Genomic DNA, 22,046 nt, shown 5'->3' on the forward strand with positions numbered 1-22,046 from the left:
ACCAGGTCGATAACCTCCAAAATGTTGATTGATGAAGACTTAAACATCTCAGGCTCCAGTTGTAAAGTAAACCTGCTGCTTTCGCATAAGTAAGCAAAATCGTGTCTCTGTTTATTCAGACACAATAATAAACCTATTAATACACCCAATAATATTCTCACCCACAGCTCTTTCCCTTCAGTTAAATGAGCTGAGGCCCAACTATGGTTGGTTCAGTTAGAGGTTTCCTGGGTGGGTTTTAAACCACTGTGCAGGTTAGCTGGTGGTATTTTCTTTTTCGAGTCACTTCAAATTTGAAGTAAAACAAAATGAAATAACCACTGTAGCATGTATCACATCACAAGCAAAGTATTGTCTTGCAATTTAGTATGAATATTTTTTTAATTTTAACAGCTAAACTCCATTGTTTTTTTTGTTTGTTTTTTATATTAATTAAAAATGTATCCAAACAATCTGGCAACAAAACTGACAGAAGTGGCACTTAACACCCACCTTTGAGATTCTGGACTTTCTTTTCAGAAGGATATAGTTTTGAAGAATGAGGTAAGCTTTCCTCCCTTGTGACATCCAATGGCGCTGGAGTACCACAGGGCTGTGTACTAAGCCTACTCTTAAATTCCCCCATATACACAATTTAAAATCCAGCTAAATTTCTATATTATAGCAGCCTACAGTTAACAGATGTTACCCTAATTATTGATCTAATATCAAACAGGATTAGGTAAGCCCATAGAAATGAGACTGAGATAAAAACAACTGTACAAAAGTTTATCACTGCTGTCATCCTACAAGTGCTATATTGTTCTTATGCAGGCACAACATAATGTCACAGTGACTATAACTCAAAGGTTTCGCATTGTTAAACACAAAGCCCCCAAATTATACATGTATGCAAAAATAACTCTGATAGGTCCACTAATCTTTATTACAAGACTAGTCAACATAATTATTAAATAATTAAAGGACATGTATGTCACACAAGCTAAACTGAAAATGCTATTATGCTAAAGAATACCAAGTGTAGTTCTTTTTTAATTTGTGCAATACATTATCCTTTTTACTTTTGTGACATTGTTATATAGTTTATCTGCCTCATTTAAAGAGCAAATACAAGTTTGTATGGCCTCTGGTACTTTTACACAATTAGATTCTGTAATCTAACCCCCAATTAAAGCATTACCTATGCTTATTAATACGAAACATGATTTTACAATTATTGCACTAAAACCGTTTGTCACAGCTTGATGTCCTATGCTGTAAGACAAGTCCACACCAACCATAGACTAAACAACACAGCATCCTGATGTGGGATTTTAGAATATCATGCCCTAGTGCCAAAAATTATCAATTTTCTGTTTAACAAATCAGACTTGCAACAGAATCTGGGTTCCTCTATCTAAGAACTGGCAAAATCCTTTATTCACAGGACCTACTGTGAGACAGACATTGACCCTGATCATCGAAAATATACCCAGTATCAAGCAGTCATCCGATACCTGCAGGGGAAGGAGCCTGACCTAGAGTGTAGGTTTTACCTACTCACAAATAATCTTTGTTTTAAGCTTCTGGTACATGTATTTATTTTTTATTCCACCTGTGTTGCATGTAGGTGACGAGTTATTGCTCCAGCAGACATTATTTGATGCTGTGGTCACTGCCCCGTTAGAGGCTTACTGGAACACATTAATGCTTAATGACAGGTGAGATCACTGACACATCAACAGTGTGTACTCTGCATGTTCACTGTTAAAGAGCTATGTGTTGTTGCATTTGACCTTCACTAATGGAATACAAGTAAATTTCTCGGAGAGCTAGCAAACAAAGAGACCAATTGTAGAGGCAAATAACAAACTGAAGTATGTTGTTTGTAGAAATAATTGTTAGTCTGTGCTATGTTTTTCTAATCCATGTTTTCATGTCATATGCAGGCTGGAGCCAGGGGTTGAGACTGCGTTTCTTGGGACTCGTTCAGGCCTAATGAGGTTAATGAGATATGCAGGAACTGAAAACAGAGTGGCAAAGTAAGAATGAGAACACATACGATAACATCAAGTTATTGTCTGTCCTTCCAGACTCGTACCCACAACTGACTAATTTAAGAAGAAAATGAATCCCGTCTACATAACAAGGGGGGCTGGAGATAATCCATCATATGGTTGCATCTATATAAATAAGAATAACCTCTAAGATTCTTTCTTCTTTCAGTAACATTTTATAGATTAACTACACACAGACTGCTTTCAAGCCCATCTTTAATTCTTGAAAATACATTTAAAGCTCATAAAAATGTAATGCCGATTTTTTTTAATGAAGATTAGAATGAAACATCAGCCCAATACAAATTGAAGGATTAGGGATTTAATCAATATTCTTATTAATACACGGTCTAAGTATTTTTTGAAGATGCTTTTAATCTGATCAACAAACAAATTCCAATTTCCTAAGATGTCCCTGTAGAAGGAAAAAAAGGGAAATAAAATATATCTGTAGATTGGGTGAGCTGTATCACAGCTCATTACTGCTCCCTAAGTTGATTTTTTTCAAAATGAAAATTTTAAATAAATCTGATCAAAGGTTGAAATTGTCTCTTACAGGAAGTTCCTGACTCCATCAGACAAAGATAACCTGTTTACTATTGATCATTTCCCTCTCTGGTACCGCTTAGCCGTGGAAAACACTCCCGGCAGGTTTTACTACTACCCTGTTAATGACAAAGGTCTGTGCTCATATTTTCTTTATCCAAAAGTATTTGGAGTCTTTATAATTTGAAAAGAATCATTGAGTACATATGACAGTTTATTGAAAATAATTGTTCCCCTAACAGGAGTGAAGTACGTCATAGCAACAACAGCGGTTACGGTATCATCTGGAGAAAGAACGGCAATGGCTGGAGGTCAGTTTCAATGCTGTAGTTTGGTATCTTTTAAAACAGTCGCCCCTTTCCTGGTGTTTGCCTGTTGAATGTTTCATGTGTCGACACCCAAAAGGGGTTCAGGATCATAAGGTTTGAAAAAAAATCTAAAACTACATTTAGATATTGTGTCCATGCTCAATTATTTTAAAGGTAGCTCTTTTCCGAGGTTGTTCTGTTTAGAGACATAATTTAAAATTATCAGGATGCCACTGAAATCTCCAGATGATCCTATTGTGTTCTTGTTTACACACAACAAATTCCGACACATCTTAATGCAACAACAGTGTATTAACTGGTGGGATTTAAAGGATTTTGTTGATAGTGGATTACAATATAAACCCCCTCTGTCCAGATGGGATAAGTAGAAATGCACCGATACAATCCGATACCTGGGCTGAGTGTATCGGCTGATATCCGATTCAACAATCAAATTAACCATATATTAACAATTGAATGAAACATATATCTTGCCATGTGAGTGAGGGCTTTAGCCTTGATATGAATATTATTATTATTATTATAAAAGCTAAAAAATTAAGCCAGATATAAATGTACTTTATATTTTTTTATCAAAGAAACAAAGAGCAAAAAGAAATAACAATTCATTGGATTGGATCTCCGATATCTGATAACAAACCACCAATATCCAATCCAGCTACTTCGTCAATATCGGAGCCAATGTCCTATCCAGGTATCGGTGTCCAATTTCCATATTTTTTTAAGGATATTTGAAAAAAAGACATCTTAAAAAAAATCCTTATTTGGCACGTTTTCGGTACGATTCAAATGAAAAATGAATTATTTACGAAACACGTTAAAAAGGGCAATAATCTGGTAGCAAAAGTTTGCATATTTTTGAACCAGTACCTTGTTTTTGTTTGATTTTAACATTCAATCATCAGGACTTCACATTGAATGTTAATCACAGAGATCCAGTGAAACTGAAATAAGCTTCAGACATTTTAATATGATTGTTTTAAGTCAACCAATGTAACCTCTATTTTTAACCCTTTAAGTTATGTGATATTCACAAGCAATTTACCTCTGAAAATAGAAAACGGGAAAAAAAAAATTGCTCTACAATTTAGATATAAATCCTCACATGTTTTTATTGTCTGTTTATATTTAGAATTATTATTTGAAATGCTCTGATAAAAGATATATATACCTGGATGGATTGTTTTGTAGTTGGGATCTTCTCCTGTACAGGACTGTTAAGATGCAGTTTTTCTGAACAAAATGGCTGTGCTCTGGAAAAAATAAAATTACTCTACATTAATCTACATTAATTAAAAATTTGTGCTTCTTATCCTCAAACTTATAAGATAAAGAGTTTTCACAAAAAATATACAGAGCACCTATGCAGTTTAAATATGCCACAGCTTTTCAGACTCATCCAGTCTAAACTGCAAATTCACGATTAGTCCGTAGCCAGATTTTTAGCACGGTGGGTGAACTGTGGTGTTTTTCAGAAGCTGCTGATTCGATAGCCGTGCTCAAAGTCATCGCCTTCTTTAGTTCCCTCCTCTGATTTGATAAGAGAGGAAGCTTGTTGATCATCCTGCTCTGTCTCAGCTCCATACTTGGCTATCAGAGACTGCCCACAGCTCTTCCTCTTTCTATGATGCCTTACCATAAATGAGGCATAGACACAGCCATAAGTTGCAGCAACAACCATCATGATGTACACTGTGCCACACACCACTGCTGCAACTATTTGTGTGCCATGTGCCCTGCGTACACTGACTGACCTATGTCGCTGCCGCACACAGTTATCAATGCTACTGACCCGCCCAAGTGGGCAGAGAGGCTTAGTGGCACGATTCAATGGATCTTCCTTCGTTGAACTCTGACAGTAGCTGAACATCTCAGCTGGGATGCTGCGGATCTCCCTGCCTTTCAGGTTCCTGGGGAAACTGCACTCCATCCGATCTATCTGTCCTTCTGTAAAACAAAATTAGAACCAAACACAATACAGTCTTTTCAAGCGTGTGTATTAAACTAAACATATGTTTTTGACATATTTTAACAGGCCTGCTTACCCCTGTAAATTAACCACTCCACCCAGTGTTTGAAATCCATCAGTTTGCAGTCACATTCCCAGGGGTTTCCGGCCAGCTGGAGCTTCTGGAGGTTCATTAGGGGGTCAAATGTGGCTCGGTCCAGGGTCACTAGCCGGTTGTAAGCTAAGGACAGCCATGTGAGCTTCTGAAGCCCATCCAACAAGCCCTTGTGCAGCAATAGGAGGCCATTAGAGGACAGATCAAGCCCATGCAGCTGCCACAATCCCTGGAAGACCTCCTTCCATAAACCGACTGTTCCAAGACTTCCATTCAGGTCTTTGCGAGTCACCGTGTTGTTGGGGAGATCCTGGCTGGCTTCACCAATTCCAAGGTAGTTGGAAGAGAGATTTAACCATTGCAGGCTGCTAAGGCCTTGGAAAGCTCTAGTTTTCAAGCTGTAAAAATGATTATGGGACAGATCTAGGAACTCCACATTGCTTAGATTTAACATGTCACAACTTCCAAAGGAGGACAGGTTGTTCTGAGAAAGATTGAGCACAAGTGAGCCCAGACCCAGCTGCTCTTGGATGGGCCTCAAAGAGACAAGGCCTACAGCGGAACAGTCAGTTGCATTACTGTAGCATCTGCAGATAGGACAACCGCCAACAGTGCTCAGAAGCCCTAGCAGAACCAGCACTCCTCGGGTGGAAGATTTATGCACTACATGACATGAAAATGAAAAGAATAGCATTTTTAGAAACACTCCTTAGTACAAAGATATTTACAAGCTCATTGTCTAGAATTGTACAGCCTAAGTGGTTGTATTTTTAAAGGGTAAAGTATTTCTTTTTTGATACTTACCTAAACTGCCACTGCAATTCCCTTCATACCCCATGTCTTCAATATCAACCCTTCCAATAAGTGCAAGTTTACATTTGGAAGAATTTTCCTTTGTGCTGACAATCCGTTTCATTGATCGACCTCAAAAAGAGAAAACAGAAGTATTTAAAAAGAGTTATTTTGCTAAAACATTATGGAGATGAAAGATGGGCAGTAGTGGGTTTTAAGTATAAACAAAAGTTTAAAAAAAAAAAAGCAGTTATTTGCGGGACAACAAACATTATTGCATTTAGTCCCCCCGGTCACATAATCCATGGCTTCAAGTGTATAAAATCCAGCATAAAGACTATTTCTAAAAACATCAGTCACAGTATGAGCTCAATATATTTAAGGGTGGTGGTGGAAAAGATGCCACATCTGGAATAATGTCTTCTGTGATTTTCCTAACTAAATAACCCAATGTTAACTGAAGGTAATATTATAGCAAATTAGAATTTTGAGAATAGGTCACTGTGATCCCGCTTTCTAAAGTACACACCCTCACAGGATTAAATGAATGTATGCCTGTACCTCTGGCATCTGTGTTCATTAAATCCTAGTTTGGACATCTGGTGCTGAAGCATTTTAAGGGCATTACAGCCCCCTCTGCTGGGCCCCCTGAAACCTGCTTACCAGACAAAGAAGGTGCAGTCAACTGGGTAACAGAAGACTTGGAGAATTTGTGTTCCTTTTACTTTAATTGGTTTTTAAAGGCTCTCAAATATTTCTATATAACAGTTTGTTGAAGTTGTAAAGGTAACTGCACTGCCTTAAGTCAAGCAGGCAGTGATGATAAGAAAGCAATCACCAAACATGGAAAATCAGAATGAAAATCTCGTATCTTTTTTTGTTTTTACTTTATAAAGAAGAAACAAAAATTAAAACACCAAGTTGACAAAAAGACCAAAAAAGTATATGAAGAATAAACTGAATACATACTTCAATTTAGTTTATACAGGGTTTACAGTGCATACTAAGTCTGCTTAAGGCAATGACATTTAGTATGCTGTGAGGACATGCAGCTTACCTTCAGATCAAAAACTGATTTGCATTTGGAGAAAAGTTAAAGACCAATAAAGGTCTTTCAAAAATCTTTTGCGATCACAGCAGCATATTCAGTTTTGATAATATAACAGGGATTTGTATGTCTGACAGAGAAATATATTGTGATATTTTTTTATATGTACAATTTGTTATTTCAATTCAATTGGAGAAAAACCTTGAAATATTTTTTTTGATAAGTGATTCAAAGAATACAATTTGTGCACTCATCCTGAAGAATCTTTGGACTTGCAGTATTTTTTTAGCCTTGTTGTATGCAAATTTCACTTATCAGTTTTTAAAGTATTTCATAAGTGCATTGATAACAGTTTACAAACAGGTTGCTGCTTAATGTGCACAATAGATGGATTCTAGTTGATTTGTATTTGTTGTTACCTTTGAATCATTTTAAACATTAATAGAACTTCATGTATTCTATGATTAGAAGTATGGTTATAAATGTTCATGTTCTTACATTTGTGAAAGTGTGATCCTGTCACTATGTCCCTTAACTGCTTGTGCACGCCAAATTTTAGAATTTCTCACTACCACTAAACACTTATTTATACATAAGGGTCCCTGGTCACTGAAAAGCAGCCCACTCTAACCAGAGCAACCCCACCGCCTGTAGGTAAAATTTCTTTTCAAACAAACAGCTTTAGAATAACATAACAAAATAAAAGGTCTGCAGTTTTACCATACTGCAGTACTCAGACTGAGGCAAAGAGAAATGTATGCAAATGCATTTACACAGATATACTCACATACACAGTATTATTACTGTGCCTGTCTTTAAATGAATCACCAAAATTAATATCAGGGATATCACAAGGATTACTAGACGAGGATGTTTATAAATGTCTGTTATGTGTGTTTTCTGAGGTTCATTTTGCTGCTCTGTTATAGACCATTAAAAGTGGAAAAAGTTTAGCATATCCATGCATATCCTTATTCCTGACACAAAGGTCTTCTGCACAACCTCTTAAGTTTTCCCTCTGCACTCCAAACAAATGAATATGCTTAACTTTAGTAGATAATTAAATTTAAAATAATAGCATTTGTCACAGGGCTGCAACATTTATTAATATCAACGGTGGTTTGGAGCTATATGAATCAGCATTATTTTATTTTTTCTAGTTGGGCAACTATAAATATATTATCCACGCAAACACAGAAATAACTCACCACAGTTCCAAAGAGTCGCAGTGTGAGATAAACTTTCCTTTTCATCTGTGCCTTTCCCAGAAGGAGCAGCTCTTAGGAAAAGTGTTTTGGTCTTAAAAAATCTTCGGGGCAATGAAAGAGCATTGCCTCAAAAAAGGCTTGAAGCAGAAATCCAATGCTGGACTTTGATTGCAGTCCGAATCAGCCACCACTAATCATTACCTCATCTTCATGATTATCACTAGCTCACTCAGTTTCCTGGGATAGTTAAGACCTCATACTCTAACATCTGCCCTGTCAGATTATAGAAGAGAGGACTGGAAGAGAAGGCAAAAAAAAAAAAAAAAACGGGTTCAGAGAAAGCACACTTCCTGATCTACCATGCTTTATGCATTACACACAGATCAATAAAATATTCATTGCTCCAAAAAAGCAAAAAACAAAAACATTATTCTTTCCACTATGGCAATTTTGGCTTTATTTCTTAAATTTGCCTCTTTATCATCACAGTAGATCTAAATTCACAGGGTTTTAATTGCCTTGTAATGCCATGCCGATTCAGACCTAAATTTAATGAATATGTTAATAAATTAATGAAGTATTTTGTTAACAAAACAGAGAAAACATTGTAATGACAATACAAGGAAACATTTACATCATATTTAAAATAAACAGTAAGCTTTCTTATTTATATTATTTTTTTAAACAGTTACATTTAATTGCGTCTCTCATACGTTGATAATAACACTCGTTCAGTGTTACTTATGCAACCACAAAACAGGCTTAAGTTGGAAGCTTTCTGAGGGCATTTTGTCCCCTTTCAAGGAGTCTGTTAATTATCTTGGCTCGCATAAGAGTAATCTTTAGTTTGAACCCTTATGTATGTATTTAATCAGCATGAAGCTCCATCCTCCTAAACACATTCTAGGTCAGACCCAAGTGATTGTTTACAAGGCCATGTTACCTAACCAGATTCAGTTTTATCCTGCATTTGTTTTTATACTGTGTACATATTTGTGTCTCCTACTTTTAGCGATCGGAGTACAGATGTCCCTGGATTGGTTGGAAAACAGGTTTTGGAGCATCGCCAAAGAGGTAATGCATCTACTGACTTTGTGGAGTATTTATTCATTTCGAAGCCAATGTATAGATCTGTTCTTTTTATTAGAGGCCATATTTTTCCAAAGTGCATCTATATTTCACACCACCTTTGAGCCTGCTTGCTTTGTTTAAAATATTGTTTCATCGTCCACAGTCATTTGAAAGGAAAGGAAGATTTTCATTATGTAAATATACACTAAAAAACATATTCTTAAATAATAAGGTTGTTGTACAACGTATAACTATTATGTTACATTTAATGACACAGCAAGTAATCCATTCATTCAGCCATTTTCTGTCACACTTATCGCCGGTGGGGTCGCCAGGGGTGCTGGTGCCTATCACCTGTCAATGGGTGAAAGTGGGGTACACCATGAACAGGTCGCCAGACAGGTTGGCAGTCCATCGCAGGGCAACACAGAGACAAACAACCATTCACGGACACACTCACACCTAAGGAGAATTTTAGAGAAGCCAATGAACCCATCAGTCATGTTTTTGGACTGCGGGAAGAAGCCGGAGTACCTGGAGAGAACCCACGCATGCACAGGGAGAACATGCAAACTCCATGCAGGGTCGGGAATCAAACCTGGAACCTTTTTCTACAAGGCAGCAGTCTTAGTCTTACTCACTACTGTATTTCACTGTGCAGCTACAGCAATACTATTTGTTAATAAATAACATTTCCAAAATAACTTTTCGGTTTCTGATCCTTTGGCTCAGTGCAAAACAATCTAAAGACTGTTAATTTCGACATGGTTTTGTGGCAGATAAGTAGATTTTGCTCTACAAGAAAGCCGTTGTGATTAATGGAGCCTAGGTGGAAGTTCAATTGAAGAAACTCATTAATCATTACCTACCATAATAGGCCAATCAGCTTTGAACCAGGCTTCCACTGAAGCCAATCAGCATCCAGAGTTTCTCTTAAAAGGTTCACCAAATAAGCATCTCAGTCTGCTACTGAAGCGCATGCAGTTGTTGCACTATGTCAGACTTTGACTCAGACTACCCTGATTCAACCCACCTCCATCCCCTTCTCCACCATCTTAACTAAAGCTTCATCAAGGTTGTCATTCCTCCTGGTATCTTACTTCATTACCTGTCCCATCTAAACCCGTCCGGCAGAAGGCCGCCATATTGAGCCTGGTTCTGCCAGAGGTTTCTTCCCAAAGGGGAGTTCTTCCTCTACACTGTCGCTTCATGCATGCTCATCCTGGACAGGTTCATGCAACCTGTGTTATCCAAGCTGGACTTCCATCTTCAGGTCCCCTAGTAAAGCACTAGTATCAGCTTCCTCTGGATCTCTCCATACAGCAGTGATGGACTGACGGACTTCATCCATCTCCACTCCACAACCAGTTACAGGCCTGGGGGGAAACATCCCTGTTCTGTACTCCTGTTCTTGCCAACCAAAGCAAAGCTCAGTGCCAATGTTTCCCACCAAGGTCTGCGTGCCAAAGACTCAGACACCATCAATTTTATTGTCAATAACATTTGTCTAATTGTATTTTGTACCCATTAAACAACCAATTTCTGCTCCCTACCTCATACATTTAATCACAAGTCCTTTTCCTGATTTCATCTGTTTTGGAACATTCAAAAGTAATTGGCCAAAGCGATACTGTCAGGTCTAAGCACCTAAAACATCATACATACATACATACATACTGGGAAAGAAAAAGGCACATAGACAATTAGTTTAGTTTTACTCGCAAGGAGAGTAGGAAGGGACTGCACAGTACAGGTCTCCACCCCACTCTGCCCGTCTTCTGCTTTCTCTTCGATATTAAAGTCAGGAGATGTCCCAAATACACAAGCTGAGGTTGTACTAAGGGAAAGGGAACAAAATGGTCTTACTTTGAACCTCAGCACATACAGGTGCTGGTCATAAAATTAGAATATCATGAAAAAATAGATTGATTTCAGTAATTCCATTTAAAAAGTGAAACTTGTATATTATATTCATACATTACATACAAACTCATATATTTCAGATGTTTATTTTGTTTAATTTTGATTACAAATGACAACAAATGAAAATCTCAAATTCATCATATCAGAAAATTAGAATATTACTGAAGACCAATAAAAACAAAGGATTTATAGAAATGTTGGCCAACTGAAAAGTATGAACATGAAAAGTATGAGCATGTACAGCACTCAGTATTTAGTTGGGCCTCCTTTGGCCTGTATTACTGCAGCAATGCGGCGTGGCATGGAGTCGATCAGTCTGTGGCACTGCTCAGGTGTTATGATAGCCCAGGTTGCTCTAATAGTGGCTTTTAGCTCTTCTGAATTGTTGGGTCTGGTGTATTGCATCTTCTTCTTCACAATACCCCATAGATTTTCTATGGGGTTAAGGTCAGGAGAGTTTGCTGGCCAATTAAGAACAGGGATACCATGGTCCTTCAACCAGGTACTGGTAGCTTTGGCACTGTGTGCAGGTGCCAAGTCCTGTTGGAAAATGAAATCTGCATCTCCAAAAAGTTGGTCAGCTGCAGGAAGCATGAAGTGCTCTAAAACTTCCTGGTATGTGGCTGCGTTGACCCTGGACCTCAGAAAACACAATGGACCAACACCAGCAGATGACATGGCACCCCAAACCATCACTGACTGTGGAAACTTTACACTGGACTTCAAGCAACGTGGATGAAGTGCCTCTCTTCTTTTCCTCCAGACTCTGGGACCTTGATTTCCAAAGGAAATGCAAAATTTACTTTCATCAGAGAACATGACTTTGGACCACTCACCAGCAGTCCAGTCCTGTTTCTCTTTAGCCCAGGCAAGACGCTTCTGACGCTGTCTGTGGTTCAAGAGTGGCTTGACACAAGGAATGCGACAGCAGAAACCCATGTCTTTCATACGTCTGTGTGTGGTGGTTCTTGAAGCACTCACTCCAGCTGCAGTCCACTCTTTGTGAATCTCCCCCACATTTTTGAATGGGTTTTGTTTCACAATCCTCTCCAGGGTGCGGTTATCTCTCTTGCTTGTACACTTTTTTCGACCACATCTTTTCCTTCCCTTCGCCTCTCTATTAATGTGCTTGGACACTGAGCTCTGTGAACAGCCAGCCTCTTTAGCGATGACCTTTTGTGTCTTGCCCTCCTTGTGCAAGGTGTCGATGGTCGTCTTTTGGACAACTGTCAAGTCAGCAGTCTTCCCCATGATTGTGTAGCCTATAGAACTAGACTGAAAGACCATTTAAAGGCTTTTGCAGGTGGTTTGAGTTAATTAGCTGATTAGAGTGTGGCACCAGGGGCCATCAATTTTGAACCTTTTCACAATATTCTAATTTTCTGATATGATGAATTTGAGATTTTCATTTGTTGTCATTTGTAATCATCAAAATTAAACAAAATAAACATCTGAAATATATGAGTTTGTATGTAATGTATGAATATAATATACAAGTTTCACTTTTTAAATGGAATTACTGAAATCAATCTATTTTTTCATGATATTCTAATTTTATGACCAGCACCTGTATGTGAAAATAAAGCATGTGTTTTTTTTTTTTTTTACAATTAAATTTGTTCCAAGAACACATGTTTAGAATAAACATGTGATAGAGGATGTTCAGGCCTCTTTTACAACCCGTCCGTTGCATGGCCTTTATCTGGAACAATCTTTAGCAAGAGTTGATAAGCGATGAATCACACATTATACAACATAATAGTTCATTAGTACACAACCTATGAAACACAAACGGAGTATAAATAAAATATTTCTAACAGATACATATTACCTGCCTCCGAAAGTTAACCACAGTAACAAGTGAGATGGCAGAAGATGCTATTAGAAGCCACATGTGGTAGCAGCAGCTATGCATATGTCCTCCTGAACTGCCATGTTTATGTTGGTTCTGCTGGTGGCAGCTTTTGCTTTCATCACAGGTATATGTCCAACCTTAAACTATTGTAGCGTGATTGGCCAACCTATTTTTGGTCACAAATACCAAAAGAACTAAGCTTGTAGATAAGACTATTTATGATTGACATAAACTGTGGGATGTCTCCTTTCTGGAGTTTTGGATTTCAGCCTCCTGCATTCCTCACATGTAGGTTATAAACTAACATGAAGATAATCAATCAATTGAATCATAATTGTTCATGCTGCCATCTTAATTTATTAAAATCTATATTTTTTCCATTTTCTCCCTAACTGTCCTGTTTCCTTTTTGAGTCATAACTGCTATTAACTATTCTTTTCTGTGTATCACTTTCCTGTCTGATTATTCTAGCCCAGCGACACAGATGTGAGTGAAAAAATTTATTTATTTTGAATTTATATATTTTTTTCCATTTCAAATATAGTTCCCGGTAACTTATTTTCTTATCCTTTTAGTGCTCAAATGTCGAGGGTGTGTGTCCTCTGAGTTGTGAAAGTAATGTAAGTATATAATTGAAAGTGTTTCTCTTTGCAAAGCTCATCATTTTGGCTTTAAAAACAAATAAGTATATTAATTGATTTTGCTTATTACTTAATAGGACCTAAGTTGTTTCCTAGTCGACAACAATGGCTTCATCCTACTGTCCAAAGAGAGGAATGATGTAAGTTTCTTCAACTATTATGACCTTTTTGAAATCCCAGTCTATCTTTGGGCAATACAAAGGAAGTTGTAAAGTATTTCTATAAAAACCATGGTAAGAAAATAACCTACAGCAAAGTAAAAACATCTAATATAAATTTTCTAAGTAAGAGTGAAAAATAAAGGAAAGGTGTGCATCTATTTTTCTATGTAATGGGATTAATTTTGAAACATAATAAAATAACTATTTAAAGTATGACTCAATTGCAAATAAATCAGTTGACTTATAAAAGGCCAATTCACAACACATCATCCCAAGGAAATTTACAGCAAAAATTTAACGAAACATGCAGACATTTTTCTTAGCGGTTTTCTGTCAAAGGAAGCCCTGCTGATTGCACTGAGCCATTGAATGTACTGGAGCCACTCCTCCTTGATGTGTACTGTATGCAGCAACAGCTGACGATTGTATTGTGTTGTCAACCCTGCAGCAATCCCTTCTGCTTAGACAGACTAGGGGTTCAAGAGGACAGAAGGAGATACAAACGGAACACAGAAGCACTGATCTATAAATACTTTCTATTTTGGAAAAGGACAATACTAAACTAGCCCCATAGGTGGCTCTGTCTAGAAAATAAACAGTTGAACAGATTAGCTCTGAGCTGTTTTTTATGTTAAAAGGATAAAATAAAGTACATATAATTAGTCAAAGTAAAAGCTAAGCCCTTAGCCATTATTATAACAGAAACAGGGACAAACACTGCAAAACAGGCCCAATATTATCTCAGTTGGTTATACAGCTAAACACAACTCTAGGCCTGATGTACAGTAGTAACTACAACAAGGAAAAATACAGAACATAGAGTTAGAAGTAGAACTAAAAAATAATGTAAATATATAAGCATTATCAAAGCTATTTTCAACCTAGTCAACAGGGTGTCTGCATCATAGAATAACACTCCACAGGAAAGAACAGATCTGCTTCCTAGTCTACTTTTAAAAATTCTAGGACCAACCATCAAATAACAGCTGCATAGGCCTTTTTTAGTGTCATACCTGATTGAGATATATATCAATTTTTTGCAATATTTCAGGGATAAAGGTAAGAAACTTTAGAAACCGTTTAAATTTGCGATTTAAATGACATACCCTTATTAAAAAAGTATCACAACAGAGTTTTACGTTGTTATCGGAGGCCACTATGATGTCATCCAGATGCAGCGAATGAACAAGCAGCTTGTTTTTCAAATACTCTGGTCCAAACACAATACCTTCTGTCTTCTCTGAATTCAAAGCAGAAAGTTCAAAGTCATGCAGGATTTTAGGTCATTGAGAAATTGTAAATATAAGTATTTTAGGTCTAAAAATTGAAATAACTTCCATGATGTCTGAATATTTTAACAATTAAAAGCATATATATTGAAGAGAATAACCTTCGCAATAATTTCTGTGGTATTCCATAAGTAACCCTAGAGGAGGGGTCAAGCCAAGGACCCCCAAACTGATGGTGAGATGGAGCGGGGACCCCCTAATTTTATATATGCAAATGTGTGCGTGTGTGTGCAAATAATCCATTTTTTTGTTTCCTTTTTCTTTTCACTCATTATCGGGTCGTGGTGGATGATTGGATGGCATGTAATACAGAAGAAACAATTCTGACTGTTTTATAATGAAAATCTTTGATCTGGACTTATTTTGGATGTTAATACATCTCATATCTGTTACAGCCGTAACATTGGGGCTGTTCAGAAAACACCTGGCACTAAGGCCCTGGATGCATAGGTCTAATTGCTTATGAATCAGAAGTGGAGGCAAATCATCAAACCAACGCTGTACCATTACCTAAATGTTAAACACAGGACTATTTAAAGAATTACACATAGGCTGCCATGATTTACACTTATAAATCCTCTCCCGCTGTTGTGGTATTGAAGGATGTAATCAGTTTTACCACATTAATCATCTGCAGAGATGGCAAAAGTACTCACTTTCCGTACTTGAGTGAAAGTACAGATACTTGTGTTAAAAAATACTCTGGTAAAAGTGGAAGTACTGATTAAACTTCTTTACTCAAGTAAAAGTAACAAAGTACAGGCTTATAAATTTACTAAAGTATAAAAGTAAAAGTACAAACCACTTTTGTCTACATTTTACATGGATATCTGCCAATAGGACTAGATCTCCGTTGTGTTCATTTTCAATCATCTCGTCGTCCATACTACTATGCTAACACCAACCGTCACCAAGCTGCAATGATTTCCCGCGAATGAATACCGCCGAATCTGTCGATTCATCTTGTAGTGGTGCGTCAAATGCAACGTAGATTCCCATCCAATTAGATTGAATTTGATATTGATGACGTTAAAAATAACGGTAACTCCATTGAAATGATTCAAAACTAAAGTAACGAGCCAATTTTTTTAAATGTAAGGAGTAGAAAGTACAGATATTTGTGTAAAAATGTAAGGAGTAGAAGTAAAAAGTCGCCATGAAAATATGTAGTAAAGTAAAGTAAAAATATCAAAAAAATCTACTTGAGTACAGTAACGAAGTATTTGTACTTCGTTACTTCCCATCTCTGATCATCTGGTTATCATGAGAAATTGAGAAAATGAACTTGTTTTCTCGAGAAAACCACAGGGAAAAGATTCAGAGGGACAAGATCACTCTCAGCTTCCGTAGTTACCCAGAAGGTTTGCATTGCCTCACATTTTCAACACAGTTCCAGACTCTCCACTCAACTAATGTCTATCAACTGTCTACTGGGTGAAGGAGCAGCATGTAATGGTCTACAGAAAAGAGTTTACCACCACTGGCAGGAAGAGGGGACCTTAATCTCTACTATGGTTTCCAAACATGTTCTGTGTGTTTTTCCAGAGTTCTCCTAAGAGTTCAGGAAGTACCATTGCTATACTGTGAGATATTTCTTCTCATTCGGCTGTTCTCTTTATTTCGCCCGATTATCTCTTCTGGTTTGTTTCTTATTACTCCACTAATGGCTCAGTACATAAACCAGTTGCAACACTTGCTCTCTGAAACGGAAGGCTCAATGGTGTTGATTGCATAGCAAATGTTGAAACAGATAAAATACATTACTACAACAGGGTAAAAAGGCTATGAGGCACTCTGTAATTATAAATGGCAAGAATTCAGCACAAGATCACTGTTCTGACTGAGTGATTACTTTTCGCTCTCAGCTCATAAGTAAAACCTCCTCAATGTCTGGCCACTGTCAGTCACAAATCCTTAGGTATGTCTCCCATCAGCATCAAGCACCCAGCTTAATGACCCTACCCTGCTCCATTGACACCCTAAGAGGTTTAGCCTCACTGGAAGTGACATTTTATTATTATTATTTTTTTTTTTATCCTTTATTTAACCAGGTAATACCCATTGAGATTAAAAATCTCTTTTGCAAGGGAGACCTGGCCAAGATAGGCATCAAAATTACATCACATCACATCATTACATATGTACAAAGACACACACATAAAAGCCAAATATGCACTTACATTAAAAGTTAAATTAAAACATTGACATGTGAGGGAGTCTAACTCAAAACATCTAATTCTCAGCTTAAAAGTATTCAAAGGAACCAATTTACTAAGTTTCAAGTTATTTTGCAGCAAATTCCATGTAAAAGGGGCAGAGTAAGCAAAGGCCTTTTTACCCAGCTCAGTACTGACATGCAGTGCCTTACAAAAGTTTTCAGCCCCCTTGAAGTTTTTGACCTCCTGCTACATTCCAGGCTTCAAACAAAGATATAAAATTGTAATTTTTCAATATTTTAAAAACAAGTGGGGCATGAAATGGAGCATGCAAAATGAATCGGCCCCTTTACTTTCGGTGCAGCAAGATCTACAGCTGAGGTGATAGACTCTGTCCATAGAACAACAATCAGTCGTATACTGCACAAATCTGGCCTTTATGGAAGAAAGACGTTTCTTAAAGAAATCCATAAAAAGTCTTGTTTAAAGTTTATCACAAGCCAATTGGGAGACCCAGTAAACAGGTGGAAGAAGGTGCTCTGCTCAGATGAAACCAAAATCGAACTTTTGTAATAATGCAAAACATTATGTTTGCCGTAAAAGCAACACAGCTCATCACTCTGAACACACCATCCCCAATGTAAAACATGGTGGTGGCAGCATCATGGTCTGCTTTTCTTCAGGAGGGACAGGGAAGATGGTTAAAATTGATTAGAAGATGGGTGTAGCCAAATACCGGACCATTCTGGAAGGAAACCTTTTAGTCTGCAAATGACCTGAGACTGGGCAGGGATTTATCTTCCAACAAGACAATAATCCAAAACATAAAAGATAAATCCACAATGGAATGGTTCATAAATAAACATATCCAGGTGTTAGAATGGCCAAGTCATAGTCCAGACCTGAATCTAATCGAGGATCTATGGAAATAACTGAAAACTGCTGTTCAAAAATGTTCCCCATCCAACCTCTCTGAGTTCCAGTGGTTTTAAAAGGAACAATAGGCAAAAATGTCAGTCTCTCGATGTGCAAAATAGATAGACCCATACCCCAAGCAACTTGAACATGTAATCGCAGCAAAAGGTGGCGCTAAAAAGTGCTAACTGAGGAGGGCTGAGTAATTTTGCAGTTTTCTTTATTTTTTATATTTTTATATCCCATAAATGTATTTTTACTTCAAGTGGTTCCACTTGTTTTTGATTCTTTACAAAGAATTAAAATTTTATATCTATATGTTTGAAGTCTGAAATGTGGCAAAAAGTTGGAAAGTTCCAGAGGGCCAAATACTTTTACATCAGCATAGAGCAAGACTTAAAACCTCAACAGAGATTTCTCATAAAGACAGACAGGCGGCACCCTGCTGCTGCAGAGTGGAGGGGGGGCCAGCAGCTGAATAATGTGCAACATACTCAGATGCGTTATAGGGCACATTTAATGCAGTTTAATAACTACATTTATAAAGTTTGACAATGCATATTCTACCAATAATTTTACAAAATTTACAGTAGAAATTTAACCTTCCTGATATTCAATGAGAAATCACCAATGATATAAAATCAGTTGTCCAAATCTGTTTTCAAGCAAGTTTATTCCTCTTGCCTACCTGAATTTCTATGTTTTCTTACCAATCACAAGAAATTGACTTTTTTACTTGATCTTAACCGTTTGTCAGACTTGTGTTTGTATGAAAAGGATATTTCCGTGTTATTTGACCCTTTGGATCAATTCATAATCTCAAAAAAAAAAAAAACATCTGTATGGCTCATAGGATTTAAGAGCAGATTAGGATTTAACCCACGCGTTTGTGCTGCATTAAAGTGATTACAGCAGCTGTTGCACCTCCTAGTTTCAGCTGACCTTGGTAGAGCATTAAGGGGATGTGCCACTTTGCAGAAACCCTTAAAGTGTAATAGATCCAGGACTAGATTACCCAACTCTGCTTACTAAAAACTCTAAAAATTAAAAAAAGGAGACTAAAGTAAAGTCATAAAGGCATGGGACTACTAAAGACATTCTAAGTGAAAATATCTACATTTGCTTGAGATTATTATCAAGGTCAATGAATTTGCTGATTATGCAAACTCTTGAGCTTACGGAATTCAGGTCCAATCTGCAATTTATACCTTTCTTTTACATATTAGTTAGTACTGTTACTTTGAAATTGAATGAATATCATCCATAGAGTGTTTTATCAGCTAATTTAGCACAATTTAAATTTTCTTAAGTCTTTTAAACTGGTATGTTCTACTGCAGTGTTGCAAAAGTGCAGCATCTCTAGAGATAAGCACATTTTAAAGCAGAAGCACCATTTTACATCTGCATTTAACTGTTAAGAGCCATAAAACAAGGATTAATCCTTAACCCAGGGCGTTGCTTAATCTTTCAGCTCTTTGACACACACTCAGCAGGACAGCTATACGGTAAAGGTTGATAAATATTACTTTTTAAGTGTACTAATTGTTATGTGTGGAAAACCTATCCTTGTAGTAATGTTTAAAATAATAATAACCTAAATGATCTGATCTGAAAATTCATTGAGAATCTTTTGCAGAAAAGGATTATTTTCTTGTGAAAATATTGCATTCCCTCCGACATTAGGAAGCAAATATGATTTTAAAAGTTTGCTGTGCTCCAGGTTATGCCGTCACTTGTGGAAACATCAAAGGGTTACACCACTGATGTGAGAAGGTGCAGCTTGTACAATGAATAAATGAAGGCAGAGACAAATGTAGTTGGATGGTGACCCAGCAAAAAAAATTTATTGTCGATAGTTATGGGTTTGTGCAGCAAAAATATTAAATATTGTGTCTTAAAACTGTTTTTTCTGAAGGGCCACAGTAAAATTATACATAAGGTAGAACATTTTAAACACACATGTTGACAGGATAATTTTCTAAAAACTTTACCTAAACAGGTATTAGGATACAGGTGCTGGTCATAAAATTAGAATATCATGAAAAAGTAGATTGATTTCAGTAATTCCATTTAAAAAGTGAAACTTGTATATTATATTCATACATTACATACAAACTCATATATTTCAGATGTTTATTTTGTTTAATTTTGATGATTACAAATGACAACAAATGAAAATCTCAAATTCATCATATCAGAAAATTAGAATATTGTGAAAAGGTTCAAAATTGATGGCCCCTGGTGCCACACTCTAATCAGCTAATTAACTCAAACCACCTGCAAAAGCCTTTAAATGGTCTTTCAGTCTAGTTCTATAGGCTACACAATCATGGGGAAGACTGCTGACTTGACAGTTGTCCAAAAGACGACCATCGACACCTTGCACAAGGAGGGCAAGACACAAAAGGTCATCGCTAAAGAGGCTGGCTGTTCACAGAGCTCAGTGTCCAAGCACATTAATAGAGAGGCGAAGGGAAGGAAAAGATGTGGTCGAAAAAAGTGTACAAGCAAGAGAGATAACCGCACCCTGGAGAGGATTGTGAAACAAAACCCATTCAAAAATGTGGGGGAGATTCACAAAGAGTGGACTGCAGCTGGAGTGAGTGCTTCAAGAACCACCACACACAGACGTATGAAAGACATGGGTTTCTGCTGTCGCATTCCTTGTGTCAAGCCACTCTTGAACCACAGACAGCGTCAGAAGCGTCTTGCCTGGGCTAAAGAGAAACAGGACTGGACTGCTGGTGAGTGGTCCAAAGTCATGTTCTCTGATGAAAGTAAATTTTGCATTTCCTTTGGAAATCAAGGTCCCAGAGTCTGGAGGAAAAGAAGAGAGGCACTTCATCCACGTTGCTTGAAGTCCAGTGTAAAGTTTCCACAGTCAGTGATGGTTTGGGGTGCCATGTCATCTGCTGGTGTTGGTCCATTGTGTTTTCTGAGGTCCAGGGTCAATGCAGCCACATACCAGGAAGTTTTAGAGCACTTCATGCTTCCTGCAGCTGACCAACTTTTTGGAGATGCAGATTTCATTTTCCAACAGGACTTGGCACCTGCACACAGTGCCAAAGCTACCAGTACCTGGTTGAAGGACCATGGTATCCCTGTTCTTAATTGGCCAGCAAACTCTCCTGACCTTAACCCCATAGAAAATCTATGGGGTATTGTGAAGAAGAAGATGCAATACACCAGACCCAACAATTCAGAAGAGCTAAAAGCCACTATTAGAGCAACCTGGGCTATCATAACACCTGAGCAGTGCCACAGACTGATCGACTCCATGCCACGCCGCATTGCTGCAGTAATACAGGCCAAAGGAGGCCCAACTAAATACTGAGTGCTGTACATGCTCATACTTTTCATGTTCATACTTTTCAGTTGGCCAACATTTCTATAAATCCTTTGTTTTTATTGGTCTTCAGTAATATTCTAATTTTCTGATATGATGAATTTGAGATTTTCATTTGTTGTCATTTGTAATCATCAAAATTAAACAAAATAAACATCTGAAATATATGAGTTTGTATGTAATGTATGAATATAATATACAAGTTTCACTTTTTAAATGGAATTACTGAAATCAATCTACTTTTTCATGATATTCTAATTTTATGACCAGCACCTGTATATAATTTTTTACTGGTCTAATATAATATTCAAATATTTTAAGAAAAAAAGTGTCTTTAAGTGCAAGCAGACAGTTGTCATAATAAATATGAAGATCTATTAGGCATTATTGGTATAAGTATCTCTTAACCTATATAACATAATTTAATGAATTGAATTCATGAAATAAACTTTTATTTAATATTCAGATATGAGATACACCTGTGTATTTTCTGTAAATACTGTATATTTAGAGTAAAGTTTATGTAGCATTTCTAGGTTTATGTACATACTACTATTAAACATTTAAATACCGTAGTATAAGGAAATCTAAGTAAAACTTACTCTTTCCCCAAAATGCATGTATTACACAAAAAAGGTTTCATTTTACTTCAGAAACTCTAGTTCTC

General features: G+C 37.0%; 2 protein-coding genes across 2 annotated transcripts in view; one reads left to right on the forward strand and one right to left on the reverse strand.

Moving 5' to 3' along the window:
- The window catches only part of LOC119780467 (voltage-dependent calcium channel subunit alpha-2/delta-4-like), a 67,126-nt gene that overhangs the window by 26,288 nt on the left and 18,792 nt on the right, over positions 1 to 22,046 (forward strand). The window contains exons 23-31 of the mRNA XM_038280537.1: positions 1,427 to 1,524; positions 1,610 to 1,700; positions 1,929 to 2,021; positions 2,595 to 2,716; positions 2,825 to 2,893; positions 9,035 to 9,096; positions 13,343 to 13,357; positions 13,447 to 13,491; positions 13,590 to 13,652. Of these exons, the coding sequence (XP_038136465.1) occupies positions 1,427 to 1,524; positions 1,610 to 1,700; positions 1,929 to 2,021; positions 2,595 to 2,716; positions 2,825 to 2,893; positions 9,035 to 9,096; positions 13,343 to 13,357; positions 13,447 to 13,491; positions 13,590 to 13,652 (658 nt within the window). The remainder of the gene's footprint in view (positions 1 to 1,426; positions 1,525 to 1,609; positions 1,701 to 1,928; positions 2,022 to 2,594; positions 2,717 to 2,824; positions 2,894 to 9,034; positions 9,097 to 13,342; positions 13,358 to 13,446; positions 13,492 to 13,589; positions 13,653 to 22,046) is intronic.
- Positions 4,266 to 5,896, reverse strand: LOC119780466 (leucine-rich repeat and transmembrane domain-containing protein 2-like). The gene is made up of 3 exons (XM_038280536.1): positions 5,779 to 5,896; positions 4,957 to 5,637; positions 4,266 to 4,858 (listed from the first exon to the last, which is right to left on the reverse strand). Exons 1-3 carry the CDS (start codon positions 5,888 to 5,890, stop codon positions 4,383 to 4,385), a joined length of 1,269 nt encoding a protein of 422 aa, XP_038136464.1. The 5' UTR covers positions 5,891 to 5,896; the 3' UTR covers positions 4,266 to 4,382.

The sequence above is a fragment of the Cyprinodon tularosa genome, unplaced genomic scaffold (assembly GCF_016077235.1).
Source record: "Cyprinodon tularosa strain WSP-4 unplaced genomic scaffold, ASM1607723v1 ctg160, whole genome shotgun sequence".
NCBI classification, from domain to species: Eukaryota; Metazoa; Chordata; class Actinopteri; order Cyprinodontiformes; family Cyprinodontidae; genus Cyprinodon; species Cyprinodon tularosa.

Excerpts from the sequence above, each read along its gene's own strand:
- LOC119780466 (XM_038280536.1), bottom strand. The coding sequence starts at position 5,890 with ATGAAACGGATTGTCAGCACAAAGGAAAATTCTTCCAAATGTAAACTT. Across the intron at positions 5,638-5,778 it reads GAATTGCAGTGGCAGTTTAG|TGCATAAATCTTCCACCCGA; the intron begins GTAAGTATCAAA and ends CATGTCATGTAG. Across the intron at positions 4,859-4,956 it reads GGAGTGGTTAATTTACAGGG|AAGGACAGATAGATCGGATG; the intron begins GTAAGCAGGCCT and ends TTTGTTTTACAG.